Source organism: Schistocerca americana, chromosome 5 (genome assembly GCF_021461395.2).
Source record: "Schistocerca americana isolate TAMUIC-IGC-003095 chromosome 5, iqSchAmer2.1, whole genome shotgun sequence".
In the NCBI taxonomy this organism is placed as follows: domain Eukaryota; kingdom Metazoa; phylum Arthropoda; class Insecta; order Orthoptera; family Acrididae; genus Schistocerca; species Schistocerca americana.
Window position 1 is genome coordinate 409,006,007 of NC_060123.1, and position 20,273 is coordinate 409,026,279.

At 38.7% G+C, this 20,273-nt stretch overlaps 1 protein-coding gene across 1 annotated transcript in view; it reads right to left on the reverse strand.

Annotated features, from left to right (window-relative positions):
- Positions 1-20,273, reverse strand: part of LOC124615645 (non-lysosomal glucosylceramidase) — a 260,067-nt gene that overhangs the window by 14,834 nt on the left and 224,960 nt on the right. Inside the window, exon 14 of the mRNA XM_047143656.1 lies at positions 11,351-11,457. Within this exon, the coding sequence (XP_046999612.1) occupies positions 11,351-11,457 (107 nt within the window). The remainder of the gene's footprint in view (positions 1-11,350; positions 11,458-20,273) is intronic.

Here is a 20,273-nt window from a genome sequence, read left to right on the forward strand (position 1 = left end):
CTTGTGTGTGCGTGTGTGTCAATATTAAAGTTTTGAGAATTTGTTCAAATACTGTCCATTATTTGATTAGTTTTCGTATTAGAATGCACATCTAAATATCTGGACACGCTTTTCATAATATTCTGCATTTCTTATCGATATGACCTTTCAAACCCTAAACAATCTACAAATTTCTTCCTCCATCATAATCAATGTAGTTCACATATCATGCAGTACAACAAATTCATTTAGTGATATAGTAGGACAGTCTAATAACATAGAAGCTTTTCCATATGAACTGTCAGCTGTATCAATATCCATCAGTTCTTGAGATGCTAAAGGATCTGCTGCTTTGGAGAAACCCCCAAGGCCAAAACAATTTATATTGTCTTTTCCATCACAAAATTCCATGCAGAATGTAATATATTTCATAAAAATAATAATTTTGGAAACACAAAGTTTGTCAAATGTTCTTTAGTAGCTCCACAAAGAAGTTGTATGTTGTCAGTTCTACTGAACTCCTGCAGTTATTATTGACTATTCTAGATGTTATTACACTTAAACTAGCCATCTTATTTGAAGCTACTTTCATTACACATTGCTGAATATTATCACTTCTTACTTTGTTTATTCTTGAATAGTTAGAAGGAACAGGTATCTACGCACTAAAAAACATTTTGTTTGTTTTGGAGACACTCTGGATTGTTTCTACATGTAACAGATTTTTATGCCATGTGAGTTCACCATCCTTGGAGAGAGCTAAAACGCTGCTCTTTGTGTTATGTCTCAAGATATTCCCACCCTCCTTGCCTAGCATTGCTAATATAACCATGTAATAATGAAGTTTTCTAGCTTTTTTGACAATTCTGGTTGAAAAAATAAATTCAGAATCCACCTGTTGGAGCAACCAACTTTTTGAAGCAAGTGTTAACATTTGCAAATCTCAGCATTTGAAGAAAATTCATTTTTTTGCTTTAATTCAATCACAACCTACACAGGATAGCCATTGCTGATCATTAGGTTAAACCCGCCAGAAACTGGAGTCTGCCTATGAATTTCATTTTGTGACTGACAAATGTTATACTTTATCTACCATTCTGAATTTTATTTCAAGATTCTCTCGTATTTTAATGGTGAGTGGGCAAGATTTTACGAACATGAACAAATCCTTTCTGCAGTTTCCATTTCTTCATTAAAAATATTTATTGTGAGCCTCATTCAGGCATATTGAGCATAATTTTTGTAGACTATCTTCATTTAGCTGATCTTGCCCTATGATGAGCACCAAAGCCCTTTTAATGGCCTGATTTCTTTTCGCAAAAGGATTTCTGCTATTCTTTGGTATGGACTTATAGCCCCCTGTGTGATTCCAATATGTTGTTGTTGTTGTTGTTGTTGTTGTTGTGGTCTTCAGTCCTGAGACTGGTTTGATGCAGCTCTCCATGCTACTCTATCCTGTGCAAGATTCATCATCTCCCAGTACCTACTGCAGCCTACATTCTTCTGAATCTGCTTAGTTATTCATCTCTTGGTCTCCCTCTACGATTTTTACCCGCCACCCTGCCCTCCAATACTAAATTGGTGATCCCTCAACGCCTCAGAACATGTTCTACCAACCGATCCCTTCTTCTAGTCAAGTTGTGCCACAAGCTCCTCTTCTCCCCAATTCTATTCAATATCTCCTCATTAGTTTTGTGATCTACCCATCTAATCTTCAGCATTCTTCTGCAGCACCACATTTCGAAAGATTCTATTCTCTTCTTGTCTAAACTAGTTATCGTCCACGTTTCACTTCCATACATGGCTACACTCCACAAAAATACTTTAAGAAACGACTTCCTGACATTTAAATCTATACTCGATGTTAACAAATTTTTCTTCTTCAGAAACGCTTTCCTTGCCATTGCCAGTCTACGTTTTATATCCTCTCTACTTCGACAATCATCAGTTATTTTGCTCCCCATATAGCAAAACTCCTTTACTACTTTAAGCCTCTCATTTCCTAATCTAATTCCCTCAGCATCACCCGACTTTTCCATTATCCTCATTTTGCTTTGTTAATGTTCATCTTATACCCTCCTTTCAAGACACTGTCCATTCCGTTCAACCGCTCTTCCAAACCCCTTACTGTCTCTGACAGAATTACAATGTCATCAGCGAACCTCAAAGTTTTTATTTCTTCTCCATGGATTTTAAGACCTACTCTGAACTTTTCTTTTGTTTCCTTTATTGCTTGCTCAATATACAGATTGAATAACATCAGGGATATGCTACAACCCTGTCTCACTCCCTTCCCAACCACTGCTTCCCTTTCATACCCCTCGACTCTTATAACTGCCATCTGGTTTCTGTACAAATTGTAAATAGCCTTTCGCTCCCTGTATTTTACCCCTGCCACCTTCAGAATTTGAAAGAGAGTATTCCAATCAACATTGTCAAAAGCTTTCTCTAAGTCTACAAATGATGGAAACATAGGTTTGCCTTTCCTTAATCTTTCTTCTAAGATAAGTCATAGGGTCAGTATTGCCTCACGGGTTCCAACATTTCTACGGAATCCAAACTGATCTTCCCCGAGGTTGGCTTCTACCAGTTTTTCCATTCGTCTGTAAGGAATTTGCGTTAGTATTTCACAGCTGCGACTTATTAAACTGATAGTTCGGTAATTTTCACATCCATCAACACCTGCTTTCTTTGGGATTGGAATTATTATATTCTTCTTGAAGTCTGAGGGTATTTCGCCTGTCTCATACATCTTCCTCACCAGACGGTAGAGTTTTGTCAGCACTGGCTCTCCCAAGGCTCTCAGTTGTTCTAATGGAATGTTGTCTACTCCGGGGGCCTTGTTTTGACTCAGATCTTTCAGTGCTCTGTCAAACTCTTCACGCAGTATCATATCTGTCATTTCATCTTCACCTACATCCTCTTCCATTTCCATGATATTGTCCTCAAGTACATCGCCCTTGTATAGACCCTCTATATACTTCTTCCACCTTTCTGCTTTCCCTTCTTTGCTTAGAACTGGGTTTCCATCTGAACTCTTGATATTCATACAAGAAGTTCTCTTTTCTCCAAAGGTCTCTTTCATTTTCCTGTAGGCAGTATCTATCTTACCCCTAGTGAGATAAGCCTCTACGTCCTTACATTTGTCCTCTAGCCATCCCTGCTTAGCAGTTTTGCACTTTTTGTCAATCTCATTTTTGACACGTTTGTATTCCTTTTTGCCTGCTTCATTTACTGCACTTTTATATTTTCTCCTTTCATCAATTAAATTCAATATTTCTTCTGTTACCCAAGGATTTCTACCAGCCCTCGTCTTTTTACCTACTTGATCGTCTGCTGCCTTCACTACTTCATCCCGCAGAGCTACCCATTCTTCTTCTACTGTATTTCTTTCCCCCATTCCTGTGAATTATTCCCTTATGGTCCCCCTGAAGCTCTGTACAACCTCTGGTTCTTTCAGTTTATCCAGGTCCCGTCTCCTTAAATTCCCACCTTTTTGCAGTTTCTTCAGTTTTAATCTACAGTTCATAACCAATAGATTGTGGTAAGAGTCCACATCTGCACCTGGAAATGTCTTACAATTTAAAACCTGGTTCCTAAATCTCTGTCTTACCATTATATGATCTATCTGATACCGTTTAGTATCTCCAGGGTTCTTCCATGTATACAACCTTCTTTCATGATTCTTGAGCCAAGTGTTAGCTATGATTAAGTTATGCTAGTTGGCATATAAAGTTGTACTACTGTAGTAGGCGTGGGCTTCATGTCTATCTTGGCCACAATAATGCGTTCACTATGCTGTTTGTAGTAGCTTACGCATACTCCTATTTTTTTTATTCATTATTAAACCAACTCCTGCATTACCCCTACTTGATTTTGATTTATAACCCAGTCTTGTTCCTCCTGCCACCGAACTTCACTAATTCTCATTATCTCTAACTTTTACCTATCCATTTCCCTTTTTCAATTTTCTAACCTACCTGCCCGATTAAGGGATTTGACATTCCACGCTCCGATCCGTAGAATGTCAGTTTTCTTTCTCCTGATAACGACGTCCTCTTGAGTAGTCCCTGCCCGGATATCCGATTGGGGGACTATTTTACCTCCGGAATATTTTACCCAAGAGGACGCATTCATTATTTAATCATACAGTAAAGCTGCAAACCCTCGGGGAAAATTACGGCTGTAGGTTCCCCTTGCTTTCAGCCATTCACAGTACCAGAACAGCAAGGCCATTTTGGTTAGTGTTACATGGCCACATCAGCCAATCAACCAGACTGTTGCCCCTGTAACTACTGAAAAGGCTGTTGCCCCTCTTCAGGAACCACAATATTCCAATATACTGATATTGTTTTTACAATATAAATTCACAGTCAGACTGAACTGTTGAAATTCTTTGATCCTTTAACTTATTTTCAGAATTAAATTTGACATGCACCTTTTATAAACTTTAAATCAGCTTCTTGTGTTTCCTTGATCCTCACTGTTGGCCAGCTCAACAACTCATTACACATCAAAAAATCAAATAAATAACAGTACTTACACATTGACAGTTACCATCCTGTCCCTGTGAATTCTTGGAATTTGGTATGAACACACAATAATGAGCTAAAACATTATGACTGTCAGTTTAATAGCACGTTTGTCCACTTTTTGAATGAAATACATAAGTAATTCCATATGGTATCGATTCAACTAGGCCTTGATAGGTTTCCGGAGACATATGGCATCAGATGTCCATGCACAGGTCATTCAATTTCTTTAAGGCATGGGCCAGTAGTTTGTGGACATGGAGCCGGCACTCAATAGCATCCCAGATATGTTCCTTCATATGCAGATCATGTGAATCTGGTAGCCAAGACATCAACATGAATTCACTATCACGATTCTCAAACTACTGTAGCATGATTCTGTCCTTGCCATACAACAGTCATCCTGCTGGAAGATGCCATCACTGTCAGAGAAGACATCAACCATGAAGAATTGCATGTGGTCTGCAATAATATTCAAATAGTCCACAAAGTTACTACCACAGGTTCCACTGGAGCCCAGGTGAGTGTTCCCCAAGATTACGCCCTCCACCAGCCTGCAACCAGTGCTCATTTCGAGCTCGATGACAGTGTATTCAGATATAACAACTGACCTGGTGTAACAAGAAACATGATTCATCCAACCAGGAGAAATGTGTCCATTGATTTACATTCCAACCTTGATGAACCTGTGTCCCCTGAAATCATAATTGATGATGCTGTTGGGTCAACATAGGAACATGTAGGGGTTGTCTGCTGTGGAGAACAATGTTCAATAGTGTGCACCAAAACACTTGTCTCCATCAGCACACTTGTCTCTGTCATCATAACTGACAAATATTGCTACCTTCCTTGCTTTATAGAGCACAAGCCTCTGATCTCCACGTTCTGTGATGAGGCATGGGCATCCAACAACTTATTGTCACCAGTGGTTTCATAGTCCTCCCAGCATTTTCCATAGATCTTCATGACAGTTGCACAGAAACAGCCAATTAGCTTCACCATTTTCAATATATTTCTTCCCAAGATCAGGCTGTAAAAATCTACACTTTGTCAAAGTTGCTCATGTCACTGGATTTCCCCATTTGCAACCCATATCATCAATAGAACCATTCCCCATTGAACTCTGCACCACTTTATACTTTCCTTACCGTGACATGTGCCCATAATGCCACCAGGTGGCATTCAATCCTACAGTGGGCAGTTGTCAAAAAGTTTTGGTTCATGCCTAGCTCCTCCATCTTGCTGGAACATATGTGCTTTCGCTGGCTGTGACTGTCCACCAGGTTTAATTCACAAAGAGAAAGTGTTCACTTCAGCCAATTGTGGTACCGTTGATACACCTCAAAATAATTAAGTAGCACACATCTTATTCCACAGTACTATTCTGTTCTTTAATTAACCCACTTCTTTAGTAGTACTACGATTTTCTGAAATAAATGCCATGAAATGAGATGTGTCCCTCCGATGTTCTCCACATAGCATGACGAACACCATCTATAGCAGCTAGGACAGGAATGCTAGAGTTGGTACTATTGTGCGCATGAAGCATGCTTTCTTGTGTGACTGAATGTGTGTATGTTTCCCTTTTTGGAAGAAGGCTTTGCCAAAAACTAAATGTGTAAATGTCTTTTCTTTGTGCCTGTCTGCAACTCAATGTGTCATCTTTATGCTTAGTAATGATATATCCTTTTCCTTATATTGCTGATATTCCAAACTGGAGTTTCCACTATTTATATATTATATCCACATTTAGAAACAAAAATTCTGCACATTTGGGATGGAATAACCATAAATGTCCTTAAATTTGCATTACAGATAAGATGATACTATAATAATAAAGCAATCTCTTCAACATGGACGTTTCCCAAAGGTGCTAAAGTATACAGAAGTAAAACTGCTGTTCAAAGATAGGTCAAGAGAGGATATGTGAATTCATCGTAGCATCTCTCTTCTTCCAGTCCTGTCAGAAACATCGTGAAAAGGTGCTGCCATCCAGATTCTAAATATTACTGGCAAATATGAGGTTATTTTGAAAAACACATTTGGTTGCCAGAGTGGAAAAAGCACTATAGATGCAATTAACAAGTCTGTCGATAAGATTAGTATACCACTACATAATAAGAAGAAAATTGTAGGAATATTTTGCAACCTCACAAAAGCCTTTGACTCAGTACATCACGCACTGCTTAGCCATAAACTTGACAGGTATAGGATCAGGGGTAGTATTCTACATCGGAAGGGTAGTATTCTACGTCAGCTTATTCATACCCGTATAAGAGCAAACAAGGGTGATTATTTCTTCAAATGCAGAAAATTATTCTTTCAAAATGAAAACAGTACCACAAAGTGTCCCTTAAGGCTGCTTCTAGGACGTATTTTGTTTCTTCCTCATTGCTTTACTCATCAATGTAAATGCCCTGTAGTGTCCTGGGGTCAGCAGGAAAGTACTAACAATCAAGTGTGAACACACTTTAGTTAACTAAAACGCCTTCTTGGCATGCGCTGATTTTCAGACTCAAGAACAACAAGAAACACAATAATTCTTGTGGTGGCAAAAGCCAGAGAAAAGTTAGAAGACAATGAAAAGAAATAACAACCAAAATACTATGCTACACAACTCCAAAGTGACGTTACGCCCAACAATATACAAATTTCTATAGAAAACTACGGCGAGTGTCTACTGGGCTAAAGCTGGTGGAGGAATTGGCTGGAGCTGTCCTAGCTGTAGGTAGACACTGCCAGTCTGACTCTGATGGCGTGCTTATAACACCAAATTGTGGAGTGCACACTTAGTCACATAAGTTCCAATTGGTAGATCTCTGTCACATGGCTTTTCACAAAGTAGTGCCATGTTTAAGTGGAAGATCTGTTGATGTTTACATTCCCTGGTGATGTTTTGATACAAGCTCTTGAAGGGAGGTCGGCAGCTCACCTCGCTTATCTGTTGTGGGAGCCTTCTAGCTGGTAAGGGGTCACTACAACATGCCACATAAATTCTATTTAGAGATGATGTGGTAACTGAAGACCATGAGTCAGAAAACATCCCTTTCTGCATCATCAATACAATAAAACATCTGGAAACATGGTTTCAACTCAGCAGATTGACCATGAATGTCCCAAAAATCCACATGATCCTGTTCAGACCAAAACAGTCAAAATCCCAGGAAATTAAAGTAGGTCATAAAAATCTTGATCTAGAAAAAGTTGATCCTGTGAAATTTTAAGATTAAACCTAGATAAGAATTTAAACTGGAATAAACAGCTGAGTTATCTATAAACAAATTATGTAGTTTTGCAACTGGACTGCAAATACTAGCTAATGCCACTGACATGGACTCAGAAAATAAGTGCCAACCATAGCTACTTCCGATCAGTTATCAGATTCAGTATTTTGTTTGGGGAATTTTGAGTAACATACTGTGTACTGAAACAGAAGAAAAGAATTACTAGAAACATGCTGTATAGCCAAGGAAATTGTGATGCCCATTACTTAAAACTCTGCAATTATTAACTGTTCCCTCTCTAAATATCTATGATATTATCACCTTTTTACATAGTAATTAAGAATGAGTCAAAGAAAACTGTTCTGATCACTCATATAAAATAAGAAATTAATATACAAGGTGCATCCATAAAGTACATTTCCCTGAGATCGTGAACAGAAACAAAACAATTTATCTGAAAGATTTATTGGAACAGATACAAGATATGTTGAGCTAATTTTCAACGTATTTACCACCAGAATTCAGACATTTATCATACTGTGAGAAAAACTTTTGTATCTCTGTGTCATAGATATCTGCTGTCGATGATTGGAACCACCATGTGACACCCATCTCTGCCTCTCTCTCTGTTTGAAAATGCTGACTCCTACCAGACAGGAATTTCTTGAGTTCCTGGAACAGATGGAAATCTGTTCAGACTGTAGGGTGGACAATCAAACACCTTCAAGCCGACCATTTCCAGCAGCTTTGTCATATATCGAGCCATGTATGGTTGGATTTTATTGTGCAGCAAGACAGTACTGGCACTGAACAGCCCACACTACTTGTTCTGAATTGCTGCATTGCCTCACCCTCCTGCTCAGCATTCCCCATCTCATATCCGGTCAGGAATTTAGTGAGGAGACTCCCGGAATTTAGTGAGGAGACTCCCTGGCTGTATCGGTACACTGAAACCACTATTTTCTGCACCAACACAGTTGGCTTGAAGTTTATCTTGCAAGGAGACTATGTGACACCAGTGCAGTGACTGCTGCTTGGTTTCTGATGTGTTGTGTACAACCAACATCTCATCACCTATGATGATCCAGTCTAGAAACTTGTTGCCATCATCATGAAACCACTGCAGAGAACTCAAGCTTGCCCATGTGTTTTGTTTTGTGTTGTGGAGTCATTTACTTTGACATTCACCTTGAGCACAATTTCCATAACAGGTGCGCCATGACAGTTTCATGCAACAAGTGGTACGTCTGTTGGAACTGACTGCCGAGTTCCACGATTGTGAAGCAACAATTTTCAATAATGTATCCCTACACAAGCTCCACAAGGTCGTCTGTAATGATGGATGGCCTCCCGATGTACTAAGCATCATGAACATTTTGGTGACCTGCTGCAAAGTCTCTGCACCAGCAATGCACTGTCTTGCTTATTATGTTAGGTCCACAGACCTGGCACAGCTGACAAATTTCAATCGGTGCTATGTTCTGTGCATTCAAAAACTATCACTGAATTCACTTGACACAGGGTGGGAGCTGGAATATGAACCTTCATTTTCAACAGCTGCTACGAAGCTATCAAAGCTATTGTGAGATCTTGGGAAGTTCTGTTAGCACATGCACTATACCATATTATTACTTTATCATGTACACACAGTCACTTGCACAACAGATGATTTGAAATCTGTGGGACGAGTGAGAAACTTACTTGTTATGGATGCACCTCATAATTTTATGCTCCCTGCTCATTGCTTAAACTTATATGTTCCAAGTTCCCAGTACATGGGAGGCAGTGTATCGAGAGGCAGTGTATCAAAGATTTATACTGCATATATGGAACACAGAAAAACTATCCGCTAAGTCACAATACCAACAAAAGCGCATGTTGAATGATTATGAAAGATGGTCCTGGAGAGGATTATGACAACAAATAAGAGGGTGACAACTGCAAAGTTCTCTGCAGAACTGAATGTCACACTCACAAACCCTGTCGGCACCAAAACAACATGAAGAGAGCTCAGAAGCAGGGAACTGCAGGATGAGCTGGAATTCCAAAACTACTCATCAGTGGTGCAAATGCCTGTAACTGGAAAACATACTGGTGAGCCCTTAAAATCTAGACTGTGGAGCAATGGAAGACAGTCATTTGGTCAGATGAGTCATGTTTCACACAGTTTCCACCTTGTGGTTGAGTTTACATCCCAAGACTGAAACATGGCATGGGTTCGGTGATAATTTGGGCAGTCATATCACGATATTCCGTGGGCCCCATACTTACTCTGCAAGGTACTTTTACTGCCAAGGATTACATGACCATTTTAGGTGACCAAGTCCATCCCATGGTACAATCTTTCTTCTTCAATGGTGACACTTTGTTCCAAGATGACAGAAGTCGTGTTCACACAGCTTGCATCACCCAAGGTTGGTTTTGTGAGAATAAGGACGAATTGTTACATATATCCTAGCCACCACAGTTACCAGACCTGAATGTTATTGAACCTTTGTAGTCTTGTTTGGAAAGAATGGTGCATGATCACTGCCCACCTCCATCATCATTATCTGAACATGCCACTATTTTGCAGGAAGAATAGTATAACATTACCTTGAAAACCACACGGGACCTGTATTTAACCATTCCCACCACAACTGGAAGCTGTTTTGAATGCCGATAGGTTTCCTACACCGTATTAGACAAGGTAATGAGTTGTGTTGTATTTTTGGGTTTTACATATTTTTGTCCAACCCCTATACGACAAGAATACTTTCACGGCTGGTCCTGTCCTTGGTGGGGGTTGACTCGTTGGTTCTGGGGGAGGAGACCAAATAGCAAGTCATCAGTCCCGTTGGATTAGGGAAGTATGGGGAAGGAAGTCTGCCATGCCCTTTTAAAGGAGCTATCCTGGCATTTGCTAAAAGCAATTTAGGGAAATTACGGAAAACCTAAATCAGTATAGTCAGACGTGGGTCTGAAACTTCACCCTACTGAATACGAGTCCAGTGTGCTAACCACTGCGCCCCCTCACTCAGGAAATGATGGGGAAGGGCACACCTGTGACAGGACTATAGTAGAAAATTGTAGGTGAGTACATAACACACATCTTGATACAGTCTTTCACATGCATATGGCCTACATGTCACAGAGCTGGGAGTATCCATAGCTTAAAAACGGACCAAGATATTTCATGGATTGGGTGGAGATGGCACACAACTTTGGGTAGAGGTGTGAAAGATGCTGGGAAGAATGTTCTTCATTTCAGGGCTTGATGAAAGATGACCGAAGCACTGGCTTATTATTGAGTAACAGAGGGCAGCTTCTTTTTAGTAGGGCTGGATGATGCACTATGTACATGTGTGAATATGGCATGAGAGATCATCCTCGTGTCCTTTCATCTCACTCTCCCTATCTTGTCATCCTTGTTCCTCTGAACTGCTCCACCTGACGCATCCCCAATCTCAACTAGAAACTAGGTCACAGGATAAGATCAATTTAGGTATGTATGGTGGGTAAAACACACACACACACACACACACACACACACACACACACACACAGAGAGAGAGAGAGAGAGAGAGAGAGAGAGAGAGAGAGAGAATTTACTATAGTAGTAACTTAACAACATACCTCTTCTGTTACACCGCATGCTCTCAAATACCAAAGGCCACAAAGCTGATCAGCCATAATTGACTTTGACTGGCTGCTATTGGATGCGTCAAAGTTGTAATATTCCCCTAGACATTAGAAAATTAGTGTTGTAGAAACAGAAAATATTAATAGTGCTGATAAGAAATTTGTTTATAATATAGTTTATAATACAGTTGGTAGATATGCTTTTAATTACTACTGCTTTAAATATTAAAAGTGCACAATAAATCAAATTATGACTTTTTCTCATTTTATAGTAACAGATTCATCCCTGTGGGTAACAAGTGGAGAACAGAAGTGGATGAAACTGTAAGCTATAATCACTTTCCAACAGCAGTGTCAATCATGCTCCAGTTGCTTGCAAAGATATACAATGAAATTTATGTGTATATTAAGATACTTGCTAACATTATACATATAACCAAAACAGGGCAGTGTTTTAAAAAAAAGACATTTGAAAGAAGCTTCAGTTATCATAATCAAATCTCCCTCCATCATGTACACAAACAATACCAATTGGAAGGATTAAGCCTTTGTGCTTCTAAATGACTTGGTTTTTCAGTAAGTTTTTATGATCTATTCTGATTGCCCTTTCCCTGTTTACTTATAGAAGGGAAGAGTATTCTAAAAGATCAAGATACTTTCAAGCTTACTCAAAATGCATCCTGCTTTGCTTCAATGAGTTACTTTCTACACAAAATACTACAGATTTCTCACTTTCTACACACCATCTGAACTGTAAAGTCATAAAACCTTTAAGAACTTTCAAATAAGTGTATTTTTCTACCTCATTAGAATAATTTGACTATTAATTGTAATTTGCATACCACTTCACTTCTAGTCTATCATTCAGGACCTCACTCCCTATCAATTATGTCATATGTTGTTAAATCAAAACACTTGTAAGCCACATTGTTCATTGGGATTAGATAAATGTCTTGACAACTGGTGCAACAGCCCGTATGGAAGAACAATATATTAATCTTATTAACTGAAAACTGAGCTTTTTGTCAGTGGCAACAAAGATACAGAAGTTAGTGATTATTAGACTGGCATAGCAGTTATGATTACAAAAGGCAAAAAGAGTTTATCAGTGGAGCCAGAAGAGTATTTTTGTTGGTAGAACAGATATACAGTCATTTAACACCTTACACAAAAGCCAAACAGAGAACATATAGTTGAAGTCAGACAAAGACAGAAAAAATTGTGATCACATTACATTAATTCTTGTTCCACAGATCATGAATATGATATTTTGTAATGATGTGGAATGTGTCAGTTTAACATAAGGTTTCTTTACAAGATGCACTCTTTCTATCTCTGTGTTTTTTTAATATTTACTACTTCATGTTTAAAAATTCATTCAGAAATTCTTTTAATTTGTTTTTAAATGTTGTTTAGTATCTGTCAGACTTTTACTGCTATTCGGTAAATGACCAAAGAATTTTGTGGCAGCATAGTTCCCTCCTTTCTGTGCCAAAGTCAGATTTAACCCAAAATAGTGAAGATCATCCTTTCTTTTAGTGTTGTAGCTGTGCACTTTCGCATTATTTTGGAACTGGGATGGGTTATTAATAACAAATTTCTTTACTGAATATAGGTATTGTGAATGTACTGTGAGTATCATTAGTTCCTTAAATAAATGTTCGCAAATGATCTTGGGTGGGTCCCAGTTATTATTCTGGTCATACGCTTTTGTGCAATGAATACTTTTTCTCTTAATGATGAGTCACCCCAAAGTATGATGCCATACGCAAGCAATGAATGAAAGTAGGTATAAGAGGGTAATTTACTGATGTATCTATAAACAAAATTTGCAATAACCCTAATAGCATAAACAGCTGAATTCAAATGTTTCAGCAGATCATAATGTGTTGCTTCCACTTCAATTTCTCATCACTGCACACACCCACAAATTTTCAATTTTCTGCCTTAGCAACATACTTCTGTTCAACGTCTATATTTATCAATGGTATTACGCCATTTACTGTATTGAATTGTATACATAGTGTTTTCTCACAATTTAGTGAGTGAAAGTCCATTCACAAATAACCACTTAATAATTTTCTGAAAGACATAATTTACAATTTCCTCTACTACGTCTTGTTTGTCAGTTGTGATTACTACACACTTATCATCTGTAAAAAGAACTAGCTTTGCATCTTCATGAATACAAAGTGGAAAAATTCATCAATACATATCAAGAACAATAAGGGACCCAAAACGGACACTGTGGGCACCATTCTTGAAGCCTCCCCAGTTAGAGGACTCTACTGACTTTCTGCAGACTATCTGTGCTCTTAATTACAACCTTCCACATTATTCCAGTTAAATATGAATTAAACCATTTGTGCACTGTTCCACTTATACCACAATACTTAAACTTATCTAGAAGAGAATACAAAAAATCCCAATAGGTGATGCTTCGTTATTCAGAGCGTTTCATATTTGATCAGTAAAAGCATATATAGTATTTTCTGATGAAAAGCCTTTCTCAAAACCAAACTGACATTTTGTTCGTACTTCATTTTTACAAATCTGTGAAGCTACTCTTGAATTCATTATTTCTTCAGGATTTTTGGATAAAGCTGTCAGAACTGAGATTAGGTAGCAGTTGTTAGCAACAGACTTATCTCCCTTTTTATGGAATGATTTAACAATAGCACATTCAGTCTATACTGAAAAATTTTCTGTTTCAGTGTGCTACTACATATGTGGCTGAGAATCCTACTTATCTATTGGAATAAGCCTTTAGTACTCTGTTGGAAATGCCATCAATTCCATATGATTTTTTACTTTTCAGTGAATTTATTATTTTCTTAATTTCAGTGGGAGAGGTGAGCTGAATTACAGCTTTATCAAACTGCACACATGTTACCTCTTCCATATACAGCCTCGTATTTTATAATGAACAGGTGTATCCTATTTTCACTACACACTTAAAAATTGTTATCAGAAATATTTGCTAGTTCTGACTTTTTGTTAACAAACTTTTCACTGATTTTGATACAAATACAGTCCTCCTGTGTTCTCCATTGCTCTGTTTCCCTCTTAATAATATTCTGAATTATTTTAATTATTTTATGAGAGGTGCTAATCTCAGACATAATGCACATGCTTCTGGACTTTTTAATAACATTTCTTAATATGGTGCAGTAGTTTTTATAATGTCACACTGTTTCTGGATCATTACTCCTTCTAGTATAAGATACATTTCCATTTTCTGTTTACAGATATTTTTGACCCTTTAGTAAACCATGCCTTTTTAGATGGTTTCTTACAATTATGTTTCACTGTTTTCTTAGTGTAACTGTTTTCAAACATACTCACAAAGGTATCATGAAATAGGTTAAATTTCAAATTAGCATCAGGTTCCCTGTACACCTCATCCCAGTCTGTTGCAAGATTTCCCTAAAATTTGCAATGGTCAAATCATTAATTGAATGCACTATTTTGCACGACTGTTTTGTATAACTGTATGGAGCTATGTCATATACTGTAACTACATCTACATCTACATCCATACTCCGCAAGCCACCTGACGGTGTGTGGCGGAGGGTACCTTGAGTACCTCTATCGGTTCTCCCTTCTATTCCAGTCTCGTATTGTTCGTGGAAAGAAGGTTTGTCGGTATGCCTCTGTGTGGGCTCTAATCTCTCTGATTTTATCCTCATGGTCTCTTTGCGAGATATACGTGGGAGGGAGCAATATACTGCTTGACTCTTCGGTGAAGGTATGTTCTCGAAACTTTGACAAAAGCCCGTACCGAGCTACTGAGCGTCTCTCCTGCAGAGTCTTCCACTGGAGTTTATCTATAATCTCCATAACGCTTTCGCGATTACTAAATGATCCTGTAACGAAGCACGCTGCTCTCCGTTGGATCTTCTCTATATCTCCTATCAACCCTATCTGGTACGGATCCCACACTGCTGAGCAGTATTCAAGCAGTGGGCGAACAAGCGTACTGTAACCTACTTCCTTTGTTTTTGGATTGCATTTCCTTAGGATTCTTCCAATGAATCTCAGTCTGGCATCTGCTTTACCGACGATCAACATTATATGATCATTCCATTTTAAATCACTCCTAATGCGTACTCCCAGATAATTTATGGTATTAACTGCTTATAGTTGCTGACCTGCTATTTTGTAGCTAAATGATAAAGGATCAATCTTTCTGTGTATTCACAGCACATTACACTTGTCTACATTGAGATTCAATTGCCATTCCCTGCACCATGCGTCAATTCGCTGCAGATCCTCCTGCATTTCAGTACAATTTTCCATTGTACTAGCTGTACTTCATGATCAGAAAGACCATTTTTAACAAGAAAAGCTCTTATTTGATTAAATTTATCTTGGTCTATAAAAACATTACCTATCAATGTACTGCTTTCCTGTACCACCTGAGTAGGAAAATCAATAACTGGTGTCAAATTGAAAGAATCAAGTAATACTTAAAGGCCATTCTTTCTATCAGACTCTTTCAGAACATCTAAATTGAAATCCTCACAAACCATAATTTGCTCCCCCCTGTCTAACAAATAGCACAACAAATAAGCCAAGTTTTTTCAGAAATAGCTGACAATTTCCCAGTGGGGACCAATACACAGCTACAATTATAAAAATACCATAATTTAGTCTAAGCTCACAGTGAAATTATTCTATACATTGCTCTACAAAAAAATTTTGGTTTCTGAATTTTTCACATTATGATAAATTTTACCATATATGGCAACTCCTCCTCTCTCCTTAGTGTCTCTACTTACATTTGCTGAAAGCTTATAACCACCAGCATTTACCTTTTCCATACCCATGACTATATGATATTCAAACAGGCACAGTACATCTATTCCACCCTCAAATCAAGAAGCTCATCTACTCTGTTTTCTAATCCCCTGATATTCTGTACTTTTATGAGAATCTCATGCTATTTTAGTATCTCTAGTACCTGTCTGTTTGAGATTACAGTGAGATTACAACCTCAGAATACTACTTATTTTGATTTTATGAGCACACAATTTTATATTCCTGAACATTTGCATGCACAGTATATAAAGGATTTTGAAGAGTGAACTCATTTGCTAATTCTGTATAGACTCTAACAACAGGGATTTGAATGAGTCCTGTGATCTTGTTCAATTTTAGGGATTTCAGCTGTTCCTTATCATCAGTGACACTTATTTATACCATTATCTTTGCAATGGTGCGAGAATCAAACTGAGGCAGTAGTCCTGTAACTTTCTTTGTAAAGGAATATTTGAAAACAGTTCAGGTTTTATGTTTTTCCTTTGCTACCCTCAATTTCAGTACAACACATGCATCATTCAGGAGTGTCTGGACACTAACTTTGATGTCACTGACAGAGTTAACATAAGACCAGAATATATTTTGGTTTTTAATATATATATAGATGGGTTTCTGTAGTCATTTGAAGTTCAATGCACTGCCATTTTGACAGACAAATGTGGTTCATTAACCTGTCGGTAGAAAGCCGGGTTGTAGTGGACTCCATGCACTGTACTTTCATGTATAACACCGAGATGGAGGCACGGGCACTCCTGAGGTTCTGAATAGCTGTCAAATGCATTTACCCAAGTGCACTTCATACCTTTTCCTCATTCAGGTGATTGAACGTGATACATAAACATCTTTATTCTCTCCACTGAGGTTTACTGCACCCCACCTTCCCATGCTTGTTGTCTGGATTTTCAACATTGCTGTGCCTGGTGTAAGTGACAGATGCTCAGTAGACCCATAACACTATATAATAATACATTATTACAACAGTCTTATACTTTGCAATGTAAATAACAATTGTAGTTTTATAACTGGGCCACTAGTATTCATTTGTTGTATTATTTTATAATAAATTTATTTGATTATAGTATATTAAAATTGTGCACATTATATTATATTTTAGATGTTGTCACATGGACAGGAAAGTGTTAGGCTGAAGGAGCTATTGCAAAACACAGAGGGAGAAGAGGAGAAGATAAGAAGCTAAGAATCTGGAGGATCACCAACTGCATGAACCACTACCTGCTGACAACTGGGGCGAGGGGTCTGATGGTCAAATTGCAGATAGTGAACATGACACTGACTCAAACAAGGATGCCAGCAACAATGGAATCGATGGCCATATCAAATGTGATGACATCTATCTCAGAAGGATGGCGTCACCAAGTGGATGAAGAATAATCCAGGCCCACAATAGGTTAGAACCAGATCTTGGATCATCATCAAAGAAGCTCCTGGACCAATGCAAAATGCAAGGGATGCAAAGACTCAAAAGGAAGCCCTTAGTCTTTTTATTACACCATAGGTTGTCCAGATCATCGATGACTGCACCCACAAGAAGATAGAAATGTGTACTGGAAACTACACAATCAAGACCGATAGCCTTTATGAGAAGACAGACAAACCTGAGATCTTGGCTCTCCTCTGGTTTCTCTATCTAATGGGGGGATTCAAAGCTGGACGAATGGACGTGGCAAGCTTCTGGGCCACCATGACTCAAGTCAAATTCCTCCTGCACTGTCTCAGGTTTGATGATCTCAGTATCCAACAGGCTCACTGTTCACAGTATAAACTCTGTCCAAACCATGAAGTCTTCAACCAGTTCAACAAGCACTGCCAGGACAGTTACATCCTCAGTAGCAATGTTGCGACTGACAAGAAACTGGGGAGTTTCTGTGGCCGACGCTCTTTCATTCAATATATCCTAATGAAGCCGACCAAGTATGGCAACAAGTTCTTCACCCAACTCCGGGGTTTTCAGTGTTGGAAAGCAACCTGACAGAGCTTTCCACAACAACAACTACCCATCTGATGTTATTGAATGTCTCATAGCCAAGATATCTGGATTGGGAAGAAACCTAACAACTGACAACTGGTATACGAGCATTCCACTGGCCACTACATGCTACGAATGCACACGATGACCTTTGTTGGCATGGTTAGAAAAAACAAAAAAGAAATCCCTAAGGCATTCACGAGACCACTGGCCACCCAGACTGTAGCAGAGTGAACGGATTCAGTAACCAGATCATCTTGGCATCATTCACTCCAGAACAGAAGGAAGTTGTGACTCTTCTCTCCACCTTTCACTGCGATGATCATACAGACAAACTCACTGGGGCAAGAAGGCTGAGATGATTATTTACCACAATTAGACCAAAGGTGCTATTGAAACCTTTGATCAGTTGTGCGGAATTTTCGACATGAGCCAAATGTGCAGAAGATGTCCACTCAGGTTCATCTTCTCACTACTCAACGGTCACTGTATCAATGTGCAAACGATCCACTTCTGCAACTTGCCTAGGGCAACACTTACACATCCACAATTTCTCAAAACCCTCACCCTTGCCCTTCTTTGAGATCAGCCTTAAAAATGCCAGAAGGCATCCAAGCACTTTCTAAACTATTATAGCAGTACCTCACGGACTTTGTTTCTAATTCCACACCTCCTCCACAAAAAAAGGTGAAGAAGAATTCAAGGTGTGGGCTGTGCAGCCACAAGAAGGACAGTAAGACAAACTACGTAGAGAAAGCCTGCAGGCAGTACATTTGTCTTGCCGAACATGCGTCCTTCCTTTGTCCTGATTGGATACCTGAAGTTAAGCATCTGCCAACTGACTCCAAGGCTTTTGTGAAGGATGAACACAGGCACAGATATGAAACTTGGATGTTTATTGTATGTTTGATTTTTTATGTAAGCTCTAATGTGTTCAGTGTCAAATGTTTTAAGGATAAATAAGATGTTCATTGTAAAATGTTATCAAGATGTGATGTAATTTGTTCATCGTAAAATGTTCTAAAGCTATAATAAATTGTGAATAAAAAAATTTGTAAAACAACAAAGCAGTAGAGGTCTTACAAGGAAAGTCAACGAGGCAGGACAGTTGTAGGCACTGGGGTGTATGGCACCACCTTTGTGTCGGTGAAATAGGAACCATTTTTCTAACAGACTGTAAAGTATCTCCCTCTTTTAGAAGTTTCTCTAGATACACAGAGTACCATGGGAGACCCTCCCATGATGAACTGTGAGCTCTTTTGCCAACTATTCATCTAAACTCGAGAGAAAGTTCCTCTACAGGCACCTGCTCAGACTACTTGTTTCAAGTTTCTCCTCAAGATATGACACTTCTGTTGATTTATCTAGTTTATTACAGACGTAAATCTTTCTACTTGTTTTAGATACACTGTGTGCTTTGGTAAAAACAACTGTCTCATGGTTACTGATAACAGTTTCAATGTGGAAATGATAAAAGGGATCAGATATAAAGGATCAACATCAATCAAACTGACAAACTGCAGGGACGGATTCCTGACTGGAAGTACAGGAAAAAAGGTCCTATGAACCTGTGTCCGCAAGTGCATCATTGTCACGGTACATGGTGCTGATGAGCGACAGTTCCTCCGACTACCTGCAGTGTGTTCCTGGTGTCTCACAGTTGTGTGATTGATACGGTGCACTATAAGCAGCAGAATGGTCCAGTAATCATGTTAAGAACAAGCCGAGATGGTATTTGCATACGCTCAAGCAGATGGAAAAAGTCTAGAGGCAGCATTTCTATACCAAAATAAGTACACTCATAGACACCGACCACATCTCACAACCTTTCAAGCTCTTTTTTGGGCGTATAGCTGATCATATGTCCTTTCAAGCAGATGAGCATGCAGAGGGGTTACTGTCTATGTGTACATGTGCAGGTTGTGTAGGATATTGAGATGAACCCTAGGACATGTTCCAGAAAAGTGGCCCAATAACATGGTGTAAGCCAAAGTACGATTCGTGTATCCTGCACAACAGCTGCTACTATCCCTATCACCTGCAATTCCATGAAGGCCACTTTGACTACCCGTTGTGACATAGATGTGCTGCAGCTATGTACTGTGCTCC